This window comes from Mauremys reevesii, linkage group 21 (genome assembly GCF_016161935.1).
Source record: "Mauremys reevesii isolate NIE-2019 linkage group 21, ASM1616193v1, whole genome shotgun sequence".
Lineage (NCBI taxonomy): Eukaryota > Metazoa > Chordata > Testudines > Geoemydidae > Mauremys > Mauremys reevesii.
Genome location: NC_052643.1, coordinates 9,958,104 through 9,978,556, shown reverse-complemented (window position 1 = coordinate 9,978,556; position 20,453 = coordinate 9,958,104). Strand labels below are relative to the sequence as shown.

Here is a 20,453-nt window from a genome sequence, read left to right as displayed (position 1 = left end):
AAAATCTTGTTAGAATGGGGACTGACTGCGTCTGTGACTCATGAACACATCAGATTTCCACAGTCACGCTTTCTCTGTGGGGTGCTGTATAATAATAGTATGTCGCTCTACTCTCAGCCAGCTGTTCCATTTGCTAATGATATTTCATATACTTCCTCCACATTTAAAGCTTTTTAAAAAAAAAGGGCGGGGGGGGAGAAGGGAAGGGATAGTTTGTATCTAAAACAGCTAGTCAAAAGGGAAAAATTATAACAATCTTCATCAAACGTCGGAATCTAAATTGTGCAGGATTAAAGTGAAATTAATTCTTTGTATGAGCTAGAAGTAATAAAAGTGTATCAGTGGAAACACAATCTCTCCAGATGTACTGCAATAGAGAACCTTAGGATTCTGGCATCCAGGTGCAGGACAGACTGAACCTGATAAGGAACTGGACAAGCTTATTTTCTTCTGTAGAAAGGAAAAGAAATCCTAGCTGATACAGAGCTGTAAAATGTGCATCTGAGAAATGTTCTTATGGCTGGAGAAAAGGTTCAGATAGGGATCTGGAGCAAAAATCTGTCTGGGGATTGGTCCTGCTTTGAGCAGGGGGTTGGACTAGATGACCTCCTGAAGTCCCTTCCAACCCTGATATTCTATGATTCTATAAGCGGCGCTAAAAGGAGAAGGAAGATTGCATGAAAGGCTGTTAGAGAAACATCTACAGCTCCTGGTATCATTAGGTCAACATCCAAATTTAAACTGAGAGGAAGACCTGGCACATATGCCTTCAATAAGCAGTCAAGCAAAACTCACCAGTGAAAAAAGATTTCCTGCTCAAATTGGCATGAAGTATTTACAGATACTGAGCTAGAAAGTAATACTGCCTGTATTGTAACTGTTTGAATGATCCCCATTATTGTACAGAACCAGTGTGCACAGATATTTTACAGTTACAAGAACAATGAATGGAACACACATCTAAGGCACCAAGTACAGTTCTTCCATTTGGACTAAAAAGCAACCACTACCCATCTACAAAAGCAAATGCTGTAAGCCCTATTTAGTCTATACCAACTGAGTCAGAGGCCTGATTGCCACACAGTAAAAAGCTGTAGTGCACACAAGATAAAATTGTCTTCCAGAACCAGGCTAAGACCCAGGACAGTATGAGGTTTTATTTAGCTCCACCTAAACTCTGTCCTGGGTTTTAACCTAATTCTGGTGTCACAGGCGCCATTTGCATTACAGCTTTTAACCATGTGGTAAGCAGGTCACGAGAAAACAGCATTGCAACTGACGCCTCTGATTAGTTATAGCATAGACCAGGATTATGATTGGGGCTGTTTGTTCCTACTTACAACCTATTTCATGCTGCCCCAGAAATCTGGGAAAATAATGGTAGCTTGTAGTCGATACATCCTGGGCAACAGCAAGAGGTCACAGAGTGGGCCTCTCACTGCCATTTCCTAGTGCTTCCCTGTCTTTTCAATACAGGAGGTTAAATTACTCCAGAAGACTCCCAACAGGGCTTCCATTGTTTGCCAATCAACACTCAGAGATACAATGGCATTCATTCACGTCCAGAGCAAACATGCAGGCAGCGAATGTTGGTATGTGTACTCTCATTTTGGATTTTTTGGGAACAGTTTGTCTGAAATCTTGTCTTTCTACAAACAGACTTTTTTTTTTTTAAGTTACAATGTGTTTTTATGCTTAAGCTATTCAGTAGGGACTAACTCCAGACAAGACTGAATTTTACAGGCAAGCTAAGGAATAGCCCGGAAAACTGACCCATTTGCTGGGACTCGATGTGTTTCTGAAAAGATCTACTCACTGCCATCACACTGAAAAAGATGACATTTTAATAGTTAGAGAAATACACATTCAGAAAAGTGGAAAATAGTTGATCCCTTTCAAAGAAGACAATCATAGTCAGCTTGATTTTGTGTTTTTGAAATACCACTTAGTGTTTAGCCTCAGAGCATACATTGCTATGGGGTACAGACACTGAGGTTCCAAAGTGCACTTTAAGACTGTTCACTTTACGTTGTCTTGTGACTCAAGTCCTCCCCCCACCCCCACAACAGTTTACAAAAAAATCAAATGAGCAAAAAAACCCAGTTACAATATGATAGAAGTCCAATGTTGCTGACAACAGGAGAAACTCTAGCCCCACACACCTCTTCATTGTTTTGATTTTTCTACTTCAACACTGGCCAGAGCAAAGACTTTGTCTCCAGATCCTATGGAGGGAAAAACAGAAATAAAAATTGTCTTTATCCCATCACCACCATCCCAGTTTAGAGAAACAGTGAGTTATTAGCAGGGACTGTGTTTTGGAGGGGTTCATTTTTGATACCGTAAATCAGACAAAATAACACAAGGGTACTTTTGGGGCAAGAAGTCAAACTTACATTTTGAAAACAAAAACATTTCAGGTATAACTTGTTAAAAAATGGGGCCATATTCTGGCTTCAGCTATATTATGTGCATGCCTGAAAAGCTGTGGCCAGGAAAGCAGCTGCAAGGTTGATGGCATCCACCCAATTCTAACCCCTTCTAAACCTAACGAGATCCAAGCTTCCCAGGACCTTGAAGCTAGAGCCATGAGAAGATGCATTCCAGGGTAAGGCCTCAAGTTCAGCAAGTTCACACACTGGCCTGGCCCTTCACACGCCAACGATTACCCCTGCTTCACTGGAAGCAAGCCCGTGGCGAAAAGGAGTAATCAGTATAGAGGCTCACAGAAGCACTGCTTTCTCCCCAGTTTGAGAAGCAACTGGACTGAAATCTGGCCCAGAAGAATCTAGATTTAATATTGGAATGTGTTGATAGGCAAAATTAATTGCATACTGAATGCACGTTCAGTCTTGCCACTTTGGAGGGGGGTGTTTGCTTATGACAGTGGTGAGAGAAGATGCGTTTCACCCCTGTACCGTTTGTTGCTATGGCAAGAAACTGCAGATCTCTCAGGGCCAAGAAAAGAAAAGGCTTTTTTTCCCAGGAGTGCTGGAAGAGGACAAGGAATTTGAGCAGAAATCATGTTTATCCCTAAAAATGTTGTCCCTATTTACTAGGTATAACTCCCAAGGCCGCCCCATTACGTGTAACACTTGATTTTTTTTCCACATTAGGTTTCTTCCACATTGTTCTGATTTTTCCATAGAACAGTATATCTAAATTTTACCAGCATTATACTAGGACATATATTTTTAAGTGACATGGATATTTTTCGTCAGATTTTCCCTTTTAGATCCCAAGTCATGTAACCATTTCTTTCCACTAGTGCATGGGGTTGCTGAGAAGCTTTGATGTTAGGAGTATCAAGAAACTTACCAAGGTCACTAGAGACTCTCTCAAACTGGCTGAGGGCTGCACCTGCATTTGCTGACAGGAAAGTCTCATCATCTGGAGACAGCTGAACCAAAAAAAAAAACCATATATATATGAACTGGACACCTTAATTGCATAATCTTTTTCACTTTGTCAGGATATGTATCTGTGTATACATTTTGGAGCATGAGCTTTCGTGGGTGAATACCCACTTGTCGGATGCATCCACCCACGAAAGCTCATGCTCCAAAACGTCTGTTAGTCTATAAGGTGCCACAGGACTCTTTGCTGCCTTTACAGATCCAGACTAACACGGCTACCCCTCTGATACTTGTGTATATATGAAATATTTCAGCCTGTAGGACCTGTGAATCTGATATGCTTTTAAAGTGATGGCATTATCTGACTGGTGTGAATGTGAAGTAAGCACTGGTGAAAGGTGCCAGATTGACAAAAATTCTTTTTGTCAATCAACAGAAAAGGGAAAGCACAAGCAGCATTGCTGCAGCTTCAGCCAATTGTATCAATGAATCTCAATGCCAAACTGCAAAGACTACCTTTAGGAGAGGTCATCCTTCATCTTTGTGCTGAGACTGTCAACAAGGATGCGAGTGACAATGGTGTTTTTGTGATTTGGACACCTAGCCATGAGGAAATGGATACCAGTCCAAACTTATTTCACATAGGCCAATGAACAGACTAACAGCTTTCAGCCACTTACCTGCCATGGCCATATTAAAGCAATGACTTAGAGATGACAGTCTGTTTCATTACAATCCTGAACCATCTGGTCACGTACATATGTATTTTGGTTTTTATCGTGTGGCACTCCAATGCTTTGTGACAAGTGACATTTATGAACATACAATAATGAATTAGCATCACAAAGTCGGAAAAGCCAGGATATGCAGAGGTAAGATCAACTTCTTATTTAGGAACTCATCAAGACTGCATTCTGATTATTAAAGCAAGACAGAAATTGATGAGTCTGATACGAGCCTTCCAAACTGTTGGTGTCAGCAACATGGCAAATTCCCGTGAGTGAAGCCTGCTGCATTCCTTTAGGAGCCCTGAGCATCCTCCCTGTTTTGTCACCTCACACTCACCATCTTCAAGGACCCAACTCTCCTACATTCCTTTCCCAGGATTTGGGTGCCCTGTCTTTGAAGCACTCCCAGGTCCCAGCTACTAATGGAGTGGGAGTTTGCACCTAGAAAACAAGCCCTTATAACTATGCTATTCTGGAAATACCTATTTTAAAAAAAAACTTTCAAAAGACAAAATCAGTGTAGCTCTAACATACTGATAAGGCTAGTTTACTGCACTGCACCAATGGCAAAAATTGAACACTTGTGTATTCAGTTCTTTCCTTCATCTAAATAATTATTTCACATCAGAATAATGGAGAGCGTGGGTTCCCTTTAAACATTATAGACTCCTTTCCAGGCTTTAGTTCTTGAAAATATAAGATACACTACAGCCATCAGGTAAAGGATGTCAACATTGTAAAATAACTGGAAAACTGGAGAAAAATTATAAATAAATTAAATAACTTAGTTCTGCTGCATAATTACTCATTTAGAAACCTGTTGCAATGCAAATGCTTTGAGGACCATTTAATTGGAATAGATCTCATGATCTTTAGCCCTTATATAGCATTTTATCACTTGAACGTGTTGTACAGACATCAAATTAATCTTCACAACTCTGTGAGGTAGGTTAATCTTAATTTTAAAAATAAGAAATACAGGTGAAAGATCATGCTCAAAATACAGAGTACCAGTTAGGATTAGAACCCAAGAGTCCCTGACCCTTATCAATATACTATGCCACACAGCCTCTCATAGAAAGTGCTGTACCCTTAAAGATGTATTGAAATGAATTTCAAAACAACATCCTAAATTAACAACAGATTGGATGGAAACACTTAAATTACAAATAAATGCCTTTTAAACCAAAGTATTTGAAAATCATGTCCTCTTTCATCCTTCCTCAACCACCCAAATCCCAGTTCAAGTTTTTGTGTGTTTCCTTTAAGACCTGATGAAATCAGAGGTCCTGTCTACACTATAACTTAAATCAGTACTGTAATCAATTAGCCTCTTAGAGACAACTCAGCATGGTTTGAGCCCACAGAAAACATGGTAATATATGGCTAGCACTTTGAAAATCAGCCACACGTTCAGTACACTTTTACTTCTGGGGGCATTCTGCACCAAAAAATTAAAAATTCTACACACAATATTTCAAAATTCAGCAAATTTTATTTGTCAAAATGACACTACATAATCACGCCAGTTTCAATTATTTTGGTAATTTATTTCAAAATACCTGTCAGCCAGTTTTCAGAGTAGCACCCGTGTTAGTCTGTATCCGCAAAAAGAACAGGAGTATTTGTGGCACCTTAGAGACTAACAAATTTATTTGAGCATAAGCTTTTGTGGGCTACAGCCCACTTCATCAGATGCATGTAGTGGAAAATACAGTAGGAAGATATATATATACACACACAGAGAACATGAAACAATGGGTGTTACCATACACACCATAATGAGAGTGATCAGTTAAGGTGAGCTATTTTGTCAGCCAGTATGTCTAACAATACAGACACACACAAAAATCCCCCCAGGAGTAGAGAGTTAAACAAACTCCTATGACAAACCAGGTCCTGTTTCTCTGCCCCCTTTCCTCCCCCAAGCCAAGCCAGAGGGCTAGACACCCACAACCCCTCTCTCCGAGTCCAACTGCAGCACCCCTCCGAGCCAATACACCCAAACCCCTTCCCCCCCAAAAGCACAGCCACAGGGCCCCCCTAGACTAGATACCCCCATCCCCTCCCACCCTGAGCCCAGACAAAGGGGCCCCTCTTGCCCATATACCCACATCCCCTTCCCTCAGAGCCCAGACACCTGCCCCCTCTCCCCCTGCCAGAGCCCAGCCATGGTTCCCCCCTCCCCCTACAGAGCCCATGGATCCAGAAGGAGAAACAGTCTGATAGTCCCGGGCGGTGTTTGCTGCGCTGCCCTCTCCTTCCCTTAGGGCATGAGGGAAACTGCAGCTACCAGGAACCCTCTAGCTTCCTCTCCCTCCCCCAGCAGTGTCTTCTATGTGTGAGCTGTGCTCTGCTGGGTCCAGTGGCCTCTAGTGGCAGCCAGCAGCATTGTAGTCCATGTCTGAGGAGGAGGGAAATTCTATGCACACAACATTAATTTCTTCAAAATTCTGTATTGCGCAGTGGCGCAGAATTCCCCCAGGAGTAACACTTTCTGCAGTATACACATACACCTTCCCTATCTGTATTTAGTACGTAACTGGTTCCTCCCTCCCAGTTTCTGTACCTGGAACAATGTTCTACCTCACATGTCTACTGGGAATATCTAAGATAGTAAATGACAGCTGATTACTTTCTCTTATAATCAATTCATATAAATAAGATAGGAGGTGCAATAGATGTACACATAAAAAAGCTGACAAAGGACTGTGCAGCTTTTTTCACAAATTTGTGGACACAGCGGCATTACTGGTTCAAATTAATGTGCTAGAGTTGTATTTACAGCATAGCTGGGGCCCAATATCAAAAATATTGTAAAGAGTGCAGCTCCTTGCCTTTCTTTAGTAGTTAGTGATGTTATTAACTCTCACAAGAGAAACACAGATACTTGAACTCAGACTTTGGCAGCTTAAAAAAAAGACTTCCATTTAAACTATAGTTAACTAAGTCTATCCAAGTAATCTGTTAATGATTTAAGATCTTAAGTAACTTTTGCAATTATTTCTTCCAAGACATTTTAAGCATCAGCATCTTTTGGGAAAATCCAGGAATAAAAATCTTTTGGACGAAGGTATTGATTAAAATGAAAACTGTTACTGGGACACAGGTGCATAAAATACAAGTCATGTCTTCCACACGAAATATCCAAACCCCAGGCACTATCAAAAGAAAACAACTAATGGAATATTATTCAAGTAACTTGCAGCAAAACACATACCAAGACACTGGAAAGCTAATGTGAATCTGACATCACAAGAACAGGCATCTTCCTCCATGGAAACTGTTTCCTTTTTAAAGCTATCATACATGGTGACCATTTCCTTCACAGCCTGGCAACAGGAAAATATAACTGTTCCCCTCATCCCTCTAGTGGTTAGAGACAAGAATTAAGTCAGGATTCCTGGGTTCTATTCCCAGTAATTCCATACATGCAGCAAGTCACGTAATGTCCCTAATACAGTTTACTTACCTGCATAATGGGGATAATACCTACCTTTCAAGGGTGAAGTAAGACAGTGGTTTCAGCATTGGCCTGCTAAACCCAGGGTTGTGAGTTCAATCCTTGAGGGGGCCATTTAGGGATCTGGGGCAAAAATCTGTCTGGGGATTGGTCCTGCTTTGAGCAGGGGGTTGGACTAGATGACCTTCTAAGGTCCCTTCCAACCCTGATATTCTAAGCCTTTAATATTTTCTTTCCATGGCTGGGTGGTTAATTAGGGAACGAGTTTGCAACTTGTTTAAGCAGATACAAATTGATGTTAGTTATATGTCATGAACTCAGGTGACAATCAATGAGTCCACTTTAAATTAAGGTCATGATCAACCATCCATGAAAGGGTTTATACAAATGCTCAGTATTGTTCTCTATACTCTTCAGGGAGGCCGAGTGGCACTGAAATTTAGGTTACGTCTAAACTATGAATTAGAAGTATGATTCCCCTGCTCTCATCAAGCTAGCGCAAGTATAAACAGCAATGTAGCCACGGTAACACAGGCAATAGAGGCACAGCTGGGTTTCAGGAGGGTTTGCATTTGGCACAGCTCAACTGTGCTTCCACTGCCACTGCCTGTGCTACGGCAGCTACATTCCTATTTATGCTCTTGCTAGCTCAATGAGCGCTAGTGCAAGTAGGTGTACGCAAGCAGGGGATTGACATCCCCTAGCTCATAGTGTAGATGTAGCCATAGGGATGCTTGTGCCACGAGGCTTGATTTTGTATTACACAATATAACTGCATTCTCTCTATACATATGTAATGCACACAAAAACAAAACAACTGTTTAGCAAGAAAGCATTTCAATTCCCTCCTCATAGACTTTAAGGTCAGAAGGCACCATCATAATCATAGCTCAATGAATGACAGATATCAATGCTCATATTGTTACCTTCTCTCCAAGCTTCCTGAGGGCAGTTAGGATTTCCCCCTTCTGCTGCGTGTATAGGTCCCGTCCCAGTTTCCCAACCATCAGATCTCGGTCCATCTGAACAAGAAAGAATACTTTTTTCAAATGTGGAAAATTTCACATGACACTAGTAGAAAATTAACAACCTGACCACCCCAAGAGCCTACATTTAGATTCCTTTTTAAAAAATCCTGTTAATGAATATGACAATTGTGAAGGTGTGTGGTAAAGAGCTGTGAAAAAGCCTCCCACAGCTCTGTCAGTGTCTTTTAATTCTGACTTCAGCATGTTTGGCTATTCCAATCTTGGACCAGTTCTGAACAGAGGTTGCTATTTATGTAAAGTTGTGTGGTAATATTCTGAGGACAAACATCCACTAGGATAACGCCCCCACACTTCAGTTCACTTGTATCCTATCCAGAATCGGAATCCAAATCTCTGGAGATGAAAGGCTAGTGCACCGGCCAGTCCCTCAATCTGAGTTCCAGGATCATGGCTCTTCTTCTGAATTTATATTTGTGATAATGGAAGTATTTCTGGTGCTCAGTTTACTAAGTGGGTATTCACCCACGAAAGCTCATGCTCCAAAACGTCTGTTAGTCTATAAGGTGCCACAGGACTCTTTGCTGCTTTTACAGATCCAGACTAACACGGCTACCCCTCTGATACAGTTTACTATTGGTTACCAGATTTTTTGGGCAGTATTAGGAAAATGAGGAGGGAAGGAGGGAACACAAGTAACATTTTCAGTCCCGATGCCTAACAGTGAGATAGCTATTTGACGCTGACCAGATTCTAAAAGGCATCAGAAGATTCTCTGTCACCACAAAATTCACACTGACCCTTAATTTATGGAGATTGGAAGGACAAAAATCAGGCCAGTTGAAATAAATCTATTAGAGCTAGATTCTGTCTACAGGAATCTTTACCTCTGCCAACCTTGTCCGTAACTGCCCTGGCTGTTTCTTTGCAAACATTCTAATGACTTCTGGAGTTTTAAAAGCCTGGCTGATGGCTGCTTGTATAGCCTGAAAGAAAAAGAACAAGCTAAAAGAATGAGCACATCTAATAGCAAACAACATGAAATACAGCCATATTACACCAGATTCACAAATGCTGAACAGCACCCTCTGCCTCAGTTGGTAAGAGACATTCAGGCCATGTCTACAATATCACTTATGTTGGCAAAACTTGTGTCGCCCAGGGGTGTGAAAAACACATACCCCCGAGTGACATACGTTTTGCCGGCATAAGTTTCCAAACCATATATTGGGGATGGGAACAAACACAAACACTACACTTTGTGAACATTCCTCCTTGACTTTTGGGCTTTTTTGCTTTATTACTTATTCTACCCACCTTATGGGATTAGGAGGCATAGTAAATGTGTCTCTTCTGTTTCTGTAACACTTTGATCTTATTTGCATAACTAACTTAGCATTTCAATTTAAAATTATTTTCTCCCCTTCATCCTGAAACACCATTTAAATCATTTAAAGCTAGGAAGAAACTGGGACAGGAGGGCTGGATTGGCACTATGGTGGAGCTAGACGGGAGGGGGGGCGGAAGAGAGAGATTGAGAAAGGAACTAGCAACAGGGGTCTGTATAGGGACTGTGAGAGAGCCAGGCAGGAACTGGGGTCTGGAACATCGGGGGGCTGGAGAGGAGCTAGGTGATGGGGGGTGGGGGGGGACGACACTGGACTAAGGTTATGGGGGAGCTGGAGAAGGGCAGATTTTGGAATCAGGAAGGGGTCCCTAATCTATTCTTGCACCAGGGTCCCCTAGAGCCTTGCTATGCCACCCAGCAGATGGTGTAGGAACTTCTCACACCATGTTGCCCTAAACCTAGTTGGTGGGGTCTTCCCCACCATCTTTCATATCAGATTCCACTTAATAAGGTGTCCGCTATATTTAAGCCCTGCCCTGGAGATACACACAACTCTATTTCTACATATTTAATTACCCTGATTCTTAAATATAGCTTTAATTTGAAAGACTACAGATTAAATCAACATATACTCGATTAATGTGGAATATTCATGTGTTATATATGAGTTTGTGTGTGTGTAGAACAGACAAATACAAAGGTGTAAATACATGTATACAGTCTGTATATATATATATATATATATATATATATATATACACACACACACACCAGTATGTATTTTCACCTTCTTTTTCACAAACTATAGGTATGACACATGCTATATTTAGAAAGATACCACATAGGAGACTTCCAAGTATGAATCATCCTTACCAGCTGCATCCCACTGAGTTCATCTATCAAAGTCATATTTCCAGACATGATCTTCTTCAGTGAGTCATTGAACTCACTTAACTGTTCTAGAGTTTCTTTTTTGGTTTCTTCATACTCATCTGTATCCAGTTCCTCTCTAAAGGAAATTCAACAAGTCACATCAACTCTCAGGATTAAACCCAGAAACACACAATTAATTATCTATTGACAAATAGCTGAAGTACAGACTCTACCTACAATAGTGTGCTTGTACCAGGACTCTTGTATAGCTCCTAGTCCGTTAGTTGGATTAAGAATGAAAGCTATTGTGATCATCATTAGGACTCAGTGTAGTTAATGAAACAACTGCTCTCAGAAGACAATGAAATAGGAGAATAATGATTGTCCAACATTTCACTCTCTCAAGGGTGGCCTAGGAAGTTCTAGCCTCCTCACAAAGGAGTCTCAATACTTCACTGCTGAAACTAAGAATTCTTCACTTTCCATAAGAACATTTTTTAACCTTAATATTGTGCTAGATGAGGCAATATAGGGTAAAATTAAAAATAAAAGTAAAGTAATACCTATGTGTGGAGTAAAGGTTCCCACACCCATAGTTAGCCATAGTAAGGACGGCAGTGAGGCTTTGAATCTTGGTACCATGAGGGAACGTTTGTGCAGTTCCAATGGGAACTACTTTTCTAAAACATATCTGCAGGTCTGTCATTCCAGAGGCTTATTTCAAGAATGAACATGAAATAGCATCCTCAAAGAAGTAGCTTGTTTACAATCATACTTTCTTAATAATCATTCCTTTCTCCCACCATTTGTCTATTTAGATTATAAACTGTTTGGAGAAGGGACTCACTATGTATATGTGCAATACCTAACACAATGGGCCATAATCTTAGTTGGGGACTCCAGAGGATGATACTACAAATTATTTATTTTCCTTTCCCAAAAGAGTTGTACTCCTGACCCCAAAGTTTGCCCCATTATCTACACTCGTACTTCCTCTTCTCATACTCAGTTACAGTAACCTTCTCTCTGGGCTCAAGAGGGCTGAACACTTCCTCAAGGCTTATGGCCAGTCAGTGTCATTTCTTGAGGTGCCCAAGTTGAGACTAGAGGAGCAACTTGAAACATACAGTAGAAACTCAGAATTAAGAACACCTCAGGATGGAGGATGTCAATACTTTGAAACGTCTAACTCTGAAAAAGGCAATATGGACTTCAACCACTGGGGAGGGGCTGCAGCCACAGAGGGTTGGGGGTGGAGAGCACTGGGTCTCCAGGCTTCAGCCTGACAGTTCCATTCCCGATTTCAGCCTGGGGGTGGGGGGCGCCAGACCTCAGGGCTTTAGCTACAGGGGGAGCACTAGGGTTGAGATCAGTGCTCTCCTTGTAGCTAAAGCCCTGGCGCCCCCCATAGGGCTGAAGCCGGGAACAGAGCCACAGGGCTGAAGCCCCGAGCCCCAGCACATCCCCAAAGCAGAAGCCCTGAGCACCGGTGCTCCTGAGAGCCAGAAGCCCTGACCCCCCTCACCCTGCAGCTGCATCCCACCACCACCATGCTGAAGCTCTGAGTCCCAGGGCTAAAGCCCCAAGGGAGTAAAGTGAGTGAGTGAGTGAGTGTGTGTGGGTTGTTGCCTCTTTACTTCAGGTTCCAGAGGGTGTCCAGTTGACTGGCATGTCCATAACTCTGGCGGTCATATCTTTGAGATTCTACTGTACTGCCTCTGGTGAAAAGTACAGCGGCTTGGCAGGTTTCTACCTCCTGCCAAGCTGGAAATTCAGGATCAAGTTCTGACCTTGGAAACCTATGTGGAAACGGCCTCTAGATTACCAGAAGGCTTAGAATTTTGTGAAGCTTTGTTAAAAATACAGTAGTATGGAGCAGGGTAGGCACACTCCATAGAGTTCTGCTGAGAACACATCTAAAATACTGCATGCAGTTCTGGGTGCCTCATTACCAGAAAATCACTGACAAATTTGAGTGAGTTCAGAAGAGGACAAAAATGCTTCTGAGGTTGGGATAATTCACTGATGAGGAAAGAACAAATACTATGTGTAGGTTGACTAAGCAATAGTTAAGGAAGGGTAGACAAGGTCGCCATCTACAGCTATATAAAGGTTGTAAACACGAAGGTGGGAGGCAAGTGCTTAGGGTGACAGAGTGGAATATTACATTAAGAGCAATGGGATGAAATGAAGAAAAGGAAAATTTTACCAGAAGGATCCTTATGACAGTGAGTTGTATTAGTTTGTGGAATGATTCCTGAAAGCAAGTGGTAAAGCCCTATTGGTAGGAACTTTTAAAACTAGGTTGGACAAAGACATCAGAAAATTCACTGAAGAGAACATTTCTGCAGTGGCATGGAGGTGGGCTAAAAAAGTGTTTTCCATCTCTGTTTTTTATTAATCCCTTAAGAGTTAATACTCAAGGACATCACTGAACCATTTGATTATGTTTTTCAAGCCACACACAAAAACAAAATAACTACAATGAAAAATAGGGACAAACATCAAGAATAGCATATTTTTAAAAGATAGTGCACAATAATTTTGAATTCTGTGAACAGGTGATGATTCCATTGTTCACAAAAGTAGTACAATGTCACACTCCATCTAAGAATTTCAAATCTCCAAGAAAATTGCAACACATTTTCCTGAACTCTGTTTTTTCCTGTAGGGGCCATTCTTAAACATGGAAAGAGTAGAAAAAGTTCATTTGAATTTGTCCTCCACTGCTTAATCCAAGCATCCTTACGCTGATTTAAAAACAAAGCCTCAAAAAACTGTGACAGGAATACTGAAAGGTGCAGCCTTTTCTTCTGCCAGCTGTTGCTGGAAAAATATTTACATTTAAGAGGGAGATCCTGCCTTTTCATACCTGCACTCCTCCAGGTCTTGCAGCTGCTGCATTAACCTGTCCAACTGCTCTTCCAAGTTCTGTTTTAGTTTACTGGTCTCTATTGCTCCTCTTGAAGCCATTTTAAATCTTTATATGGAAAGTGCACACCTATAAGACAGAGCACATTTTACTGATATCCAGATATGTACCAACTGAATGTAAAAGGTGTCCTGGCAAGCAGGGTCTCTACACTACAATAAAGACCAATGTGCCCTAGAAGTGTTTCTTAAGAGATGATCCATGAACTACCTGTGATCTGCAGTGTCTTGCTGAGAATACCCAAATAAAAACATTTGGAGACCCTAGCAGTGGCAGATTTGGTAGGCTGGGCAGGAATAGGTGCTCTATGGAATAACTTTTCCCTTAAAGTGGTCAATAGAGTGAAGAAGTTGAACAGGCCACAGCACATCAAAATGGAAACATGACTGAAACCAAGAAGCAATTACTAAAATCCTTAGTCCCTACATTATGGAATAGAATGCTTTCTTAACATATTCTTTTGGGAATTAGATAAACTAGAGGAAGCCTAGGCTTGAATGCCTGAGGCTTTCACACAACATTATTACAACTATCAACCTTAAAAACTTGTAGTGTTCCCAATCAAACCTCCACTTCTCTAAATAATCTCCACTTCTCTAACAACAAGTTCTTGGATAACTTGTTGATTGAAATATAATTTAGGCCCAAAAACAGAGATCTTAACACTCTGAACTGAAGTCAATAGCCCTTTGTGATATACTTAACAAAAAAATGAAAAATATCCCAGACACCAGCTAGAAAGTTATTAAATACTAAAAGCAACATGGGGGAGGGGGAAGAAAGGGAAGTATTTTGGTTGAGGAGAGGGGAGCTTTAACTGTTAGGGGGGGAGAAGAAAACTAACTCCCTTAAAATGAGTGTGAGCAAATATATTTTTATTTAGCTCCCACCCATCCCCTTTTCACTAACTAGTAAAGAAATGGCAACCACCACCAAATAACCACAACTATACTAAACACAGTAAAAGCCAATACCATCTCTATGACTGTCCCTATTCTCCTATCTACTTCCCACCACAAACTCCACTCATACCACTCACCCTTAGTCCCTATGCACCCTTGGGCTGCCCTACCCCCCCACATCTCCACAAGTTTACCCTAGCCTTTTACTTGTAACCCTCACACAGACGCACTCCCTACCCCCAGCACTCAAGGGTAGGCACCAGCCCCTTACTCATAGTTAAGGGATAAACTGCATCTTGACTATTGTTTTGGAGTGACAAGTGATGACCACCGCTCACAAGCCCCCAGCCCCTTACTCACACGCATCCCTTTCCCAGGAGATGCGGACCGACCTCACCTCAGAATGTGCTGGGGGGGGGGTCTCCCTCATTCCATACCCGTCCCTCAGCCTCCAGGGCGGCAGGGAGACCCGACCACACCCACTTCCGGAAAGGGGGACAGCTCCAGGCGACGGACTTACAACCACTTCCGCGCCGAATAGCCAATCGAAGCACTCCTTGTGCGCTGTACCAGGCGGTCCCGTCAGCGCCTGGCATCCCGGGTCACAGGGGGTCCGGCCCTTCGGCCGTTCCCCGCGGAGCTGTGGCGGCGCCTGTCAGCCGGGTAAGCAGCTTGAGGGGTGCCTCGGTGGGGCGAGGAGCCCAGGGGCCGCGCCTGGGTTTCCCTGTGTGGGGAAGGGAGCAGGGCGCCACCTGGGGAAATCTGGCTGCAGAAGGGGCCTCAACCCTCCCGGGTGGCCTTGCAGCTGGCAAGGGACTTCCCTCTCAGCGCGCTGCCAATTTTCCAGTCCGTTTCCCTTATCTCTGTATGACTAAAATGAAAACAGGCGCTGCCACGGGATAGTGAAATACAGCCTGTTTTGCCAAAGGCATTTACAAATGCTTATATGTTACTCCCGCAATCCTTACTCACACATGTAAATCCCATCAGTGGAACTGCTTGCCTGAGCAAAGACTACATGCAGGAATAAGGTTTGTGGGACTGGACCCTAAATTAGCCTGGCTGTTCTCAGTAACACTTCGTCCCACGATGAAGTACTCCACCTCTGGGATGGAAGGTGGTAGCTGTTTAACAACGCATAGCATCACTATACAACAGTCCTGGACTTTTACCAGTATGGGTTGCACTTATTGAAAATGTCACCTATATAGCATGCAGGTGTACAGTATATTTTCTGTCAGTTTCTCCTACTGAAACCAAATACAAAGTCCTTGGTAAAAGAAAGTGGCAACAAAAACAAGTTCTTGTTGGTATTAACAAAACAAGGGTTTTTTTTAGTAAAAGTAGAGTGTATTCTATATATATTCTTATTGCTTGCCCCAATGAATTTTTGAACATCCACCTTAACAATGTCAATTTACAAAGAATCTCCATGGGAACTAATATTATTTAAGTCATTTTGTTTATCCTTCTCAGATATCATTAGAGAGAGATTATCAGTGTCTTATTTAGTAGTGGGCATGAAAATAGTTGGATGTTGTGTAACTCACCTCAGCTTTGTTAAACTAATTACATACAAATGCATAAGACCTTTTTCATCAGTACATGCCAAGGATTTGGCTTTTGGGGACGTGAATGAGAGAAAGTGGATAAAAAACAAAGAACTATTGTTTACTGGTATGAGTGTTTAAATATTGTTTGTGGTCACAGTGGAATAATTTTGATAGTGTTAATTCAGTACCTAACAGTCCTAAATGATAATACCTAATTTAACAAAACTTGATTATAAGGAAAAATATTACTTGAGTTGGTACAATGATTAACCTTTCTAAGAACATTCAGAGCAGGAGGCTCTCTTGTTCTATAGAGGTTCCTGTAGAACCCTCATCACCGTAGCATCTGAGTGCCTTCCAGTAGTGCATTAGATTATGTGATTAACATCTGTCATGTGTAGTTTATTTTCTCTCTCATCTTCTTCCCATGAAAGAAATTGCAGGCACATTTACTCAGAAGTTGGGTGGTGCGATTCCCAGCTTGAGTAGATGTACACATTAGTTATGCTCAAGCTGGCACCTAAAAATAGTGTGGCAAGGGTAGCAGCTTGGGCTAGCAGTGCATGTACCTACTGAGTGGGGGGGGGGTCAAGCAAGATTGTATTGGGGTGGCTAGCCTGACCTGCTCTCTGTGCCGCTATGACCACAGTGCTATTTTTTAGAACGCTAGCTCAAGCAAAGCTAGTTCATGTATGTCATGCAATGATACCAGATTACTTGCTACTAGCATGGCATGGTAAAGTGTCCTACCATGGAGGACGGAATAAAGCTGCTCTCCCCAGAAACCTTCTGCAAAGGCTTTTAGAGTACTTCCAGGTGAGCTTCATGGAGATGTCCCTGGAGGATTTCCACTCCATCCCCAGACACATTAACAGACTTTTCCAGTAGCTGTACTGGCCACGAATGCATCCCAAGTCCTCAGGGCAAATTAATCATTAAAAAATGCTTGCTTTTAAACCATGTTTTATATTTACAAAGGTACACTCACCAGAGGTCCCTTTTATGGTTTCGTGGTCCGGGATACCTCCTTGGGAGGGTTGGGAGGGTATTTCAGTCAGGGTGAGAAAAAGATCCTGGCTGTCAGGGAGAATGGTGTGCTGTGTGCTCTCCTCAACCTTGTCGTCCTCCTCCTCCTCCTCATCCACAAAATCCTCAGGCATGGCGACTGGGAGTACCTCATCATCGGAGTCCACAGACAGAGGTGGGGTAGTGGTGGCAGCCCTCCCTCTAATTGCTTGCAGCTCAGCGTAGAAGCGGCATGTCTGCGGCTCTGTCCTGGAGCGTCTGTTTGATTCTTTGGTTTTCTGGTACGCTTGTCTCAGCTCCTTAAGTTTCATGTGGCACTGTGTTGAGTCCCTGTTGTGGCCTCTGTCCATCATGGCCTTGGAGATTTTTTCCAGTGGTATTCCGTCTTTTGGAACGGAGTTCTGATAGCACGGATTTGTCTCCCCATATAGCAATCAGATCCAGTACCTCCTGTACGATACATGCTGGAGCTCTTTTTCGATTCTGGGACTGCATGGTCATCTGTGCTGATGAGCACTCCATGCTGGGCAAACAGGAAATGAAATTCAAAAGTTCACAGAGCTTTTCCTGTCTACCTGGCCAGTGCATCTGAGTTCAGATTGCTGTCCAGAGCGGTCACAAGAGCCCTTTATGTTGACAAAAAGGAAGTTTAAGTGAATTGTCCAAGGTTGTAAAGCAAGTATGAACTGGCAATAGCATCAAGGAGTCTTAATATCTGGTTGCCTGATCTAAGTGCCAGGCACTGATTCTTTACTATTTAGAAATAGTATAGAATAAGTTTTTAAAATCTCAGTGTCTTCCTTTAAGCATGAGCTGCTAGTTACTGAACAGAACTGGCCCACTTAATGTTGGAGTCAAAAAGATTAAATCGCAGCTAGAGAAATACTGATGATGTTGTTTAGCATCTTCTGGGACAGAATCATACAATTTATTTCTTTAATTATCAACTGTCCCTAAAAACACAATATAAAGTTTTATCCAAATTTTCTTAAGCCAGCCCTAGTATGAACAGTTAAAGTAAACATCAGGAGAAATGGATTAATGTTTTTTGTGCAACAGATTCAAAAGATTATTCTTACAATACATAAACCAATATTCTATAAAAGTTAGCTCCTCATCCAGCACAAGTTTTCTGGAGAGTTACAAAACAGTACACATTTGAGATTTACTTATGTAAACAAGATAGGTATCGGTATTAGCTAGCTTCCTTTAACAAGTCTTTAGGGAAAAAAATGTCCAAGACATAAGACACATTGATCTCAAGTTACATTTTAAGTGTCACCCTGAATGCCTACCCAATCTAAATTAGGCAATATCATTTCCACAGATTTGTAGTAGAAGTAAGGGGCTTTGAAATCTGCAACAGTAAAGGCTTCAAATAAATCCTTTTGTAAAAGAACACTGAAATTAATTGAGTTGTTCCTGATTATTACAGGGCAGTGAGCAGTTCCTCACAGAGGAAAGACATGACAATTGTGATGAATGAGAGTAACTGTGAGGTACTCTAAAAATTGTCTGAAATTAAATAATTTACATTAGTTAGCACAGGAATTTCTAACATTTTTTAACTTCTCTTTAAAAGAATGACTTTTTAAAAAGCCTTTGGGCCAAATTCAACCCTGAGGCCAATGGAGTTAAACCAGTGAATAACTTGTATCCATTTTGTTGATTTCTCTAAAAAGCTTAAGGAATAAGAAGTCCATAATTCAACAACACATTAATTTCTGAAATAGTTTCAACTTAGAGTGAACAGTTGAATGTGACAATCTGACAGTAGATGGGATGTAAGAATTACTGGAGTCCCACATTACTGTTCTCTGCTAGGAAAAGCTAATTCATTTCCCTTTGTACAAGGCACCACTTTTCAACAAAGTAGATCAGAATGTTGCTGGAATATAAAGATGAGGGTCACTTCATACTAAGTGGACCCCAGTTCTGAAAGTGCCACTAGTTTTAAAAATTACAGTATCAGAAAATGCATATTACACAATGGTATTAGATTTCAGCCCTTCTGCTCTCTGGAAGACAGATTTCCTGAGGAAATGTTGCTAAACTGCAGATGTCAGCAGGAATTAAGAAACTGAGAGTATGTGTGAATAATCAGATCTTGCCTATAAATACCTCAATCTGTAAAGAGACACGACTTAGAAGGCAAGTTTATGATGCAGTTTAATAGCTGCCTGATTTTCTAGACTGTAAAATTAGCTGCCATGATGCAAAAGATCATTTGATCCCATTGCTGAAAAAGGCACCCTATATTTTCATCCTTAAGTTTTTGATTATTTTCCCCCTTTTTTAGGAGCAGGAAATCTACCCTATTCGGGTACAGTCTGAGTCACTTTCTTCTTTGAAATTGGAGCTTTATGCATTACAAAGGCAAGTCCAGCTCCTTCTTTCTCCTGTTCCAAAGCTGTTTCCATAGCAACTCTTCCAGCTGATGCCAGTGCAAGCACTGCACTCAAAGTGGCACCAAACCCTTCATGTCCTTGCCTGCTAACTGTTTTGTGCTAATAAGGAAGAGGATTTGAAAAATTCTGTGTAAAAACTCTTGAAAGTACTGAAAAGTACTGACACAGAGTGAACCTCATAAGAACACCAAAGCCCTGCAGTTTCCATTCAAGAGCCCCCTGATGTTTGTATATATTGATAGTTAAAGACTTTGCTATGAATCTCTCTCATTTTGAAATTCACCTCACTGTGACTGTTACAAGGATCAGTATATTTCTAATTTCTTCACCCCCTTCCTACTGAAAAGTGGCCTTGTGAGAATTTTCCAGGCAGGGATGTTGCTGTGGGAACAATGATGGAATATTCAGTACTTTGCATAGAGGACACGGACAACTACAACAGGAGACTAGCTCATAACATATTCCAGTTTTAGTCTGTTCAGAATCAGTCCAGGAGAAGCCATACTGGCAAGTCAGATTGCCACAAAAAAGAACACTAAGACATATTTAGGGTGAAGGAAGGATGGGAAGAGAAGTGAAAAGAAATTAAATTAGTAGAAAAGGATTTACTCTGCATTTATGATCATTCATAGTTTCTTTCAATTTCACCCACCCTATTAAGTACTTTGTCACAAAAGCCAGACTCCAAATGGAGGCAGTGCAAATACATGACATTATTTCTGGCACTTACAAAAAGAAAAGTATTTACTTGTTTTACCCACCACACCTTAGATTAAAACTGAATATTTAAGAAATCTAAATAACTCTTCATCAGTGCTATTGATTAATTATTTTCACTTAATTAGGCTTCCACAACAAAAATAGATTGGTCATTTTTA

General features: G+C 41.5%; 2 protein-coding genes across 3 annotated transcripts in view; one reads left to right on the top strand and one right to left on the bottom strand.

Annotated features, from left to right (window-relative positions):
* Positions 1–1,821: 1,821 nt before the first annotated feature.
* LZIC (leucine zipper and CTNNBIP1 domain containing) lies at positions 1,822–15,113 on the bottom strand. Of its 2 annotated transcripts, none has more exons than XM_039509279.1 (7): positions 14,986–15,113; positions 13,627–13,755; positions 10,755–10,890; positions 9,421–9,519; positions 8,474–8,569; positions 3,319–3,400; positions 1,822–2,225 (listed from the first exon to the last, which is right to left on the bottom strand). In XM_039509279.1, exons 2-7 carry the CDS (start codon positions 13,725–13,727, stop codon positions 2,167–2,169), a joined length of 573 nt encoding a protein of 190 aa, XP_039365213.1. In that variant the 5' UTR covers positions 13,728–13,755; positions 14,986–15,113; the 3' UTR covers positions 1,822–2,166. The 2 variants fall into 2 exon arrangements, with proteins under 2 accessions (XP_039365213.1, XP_039365214.1); XM_039509280.1 differs by having other exon boundaries at positions 14,949–15,075.
* Positions 15,108–20,453, top strand: part of NMNAT1 (nicotinamide nucleotide adenylyltransferase 1) — an 18,681-nt gene continuing 13,335 nt past the window's right edge. The window contains exon 1 of the mRNA XM_039509278.1: positions 15,108–15,251. The gene's annotated coding sequence lies outside the window, so the exon portion shown is untranslated. The remainder of the gene's footprint in view (positions 15,252–20,453) is intronic.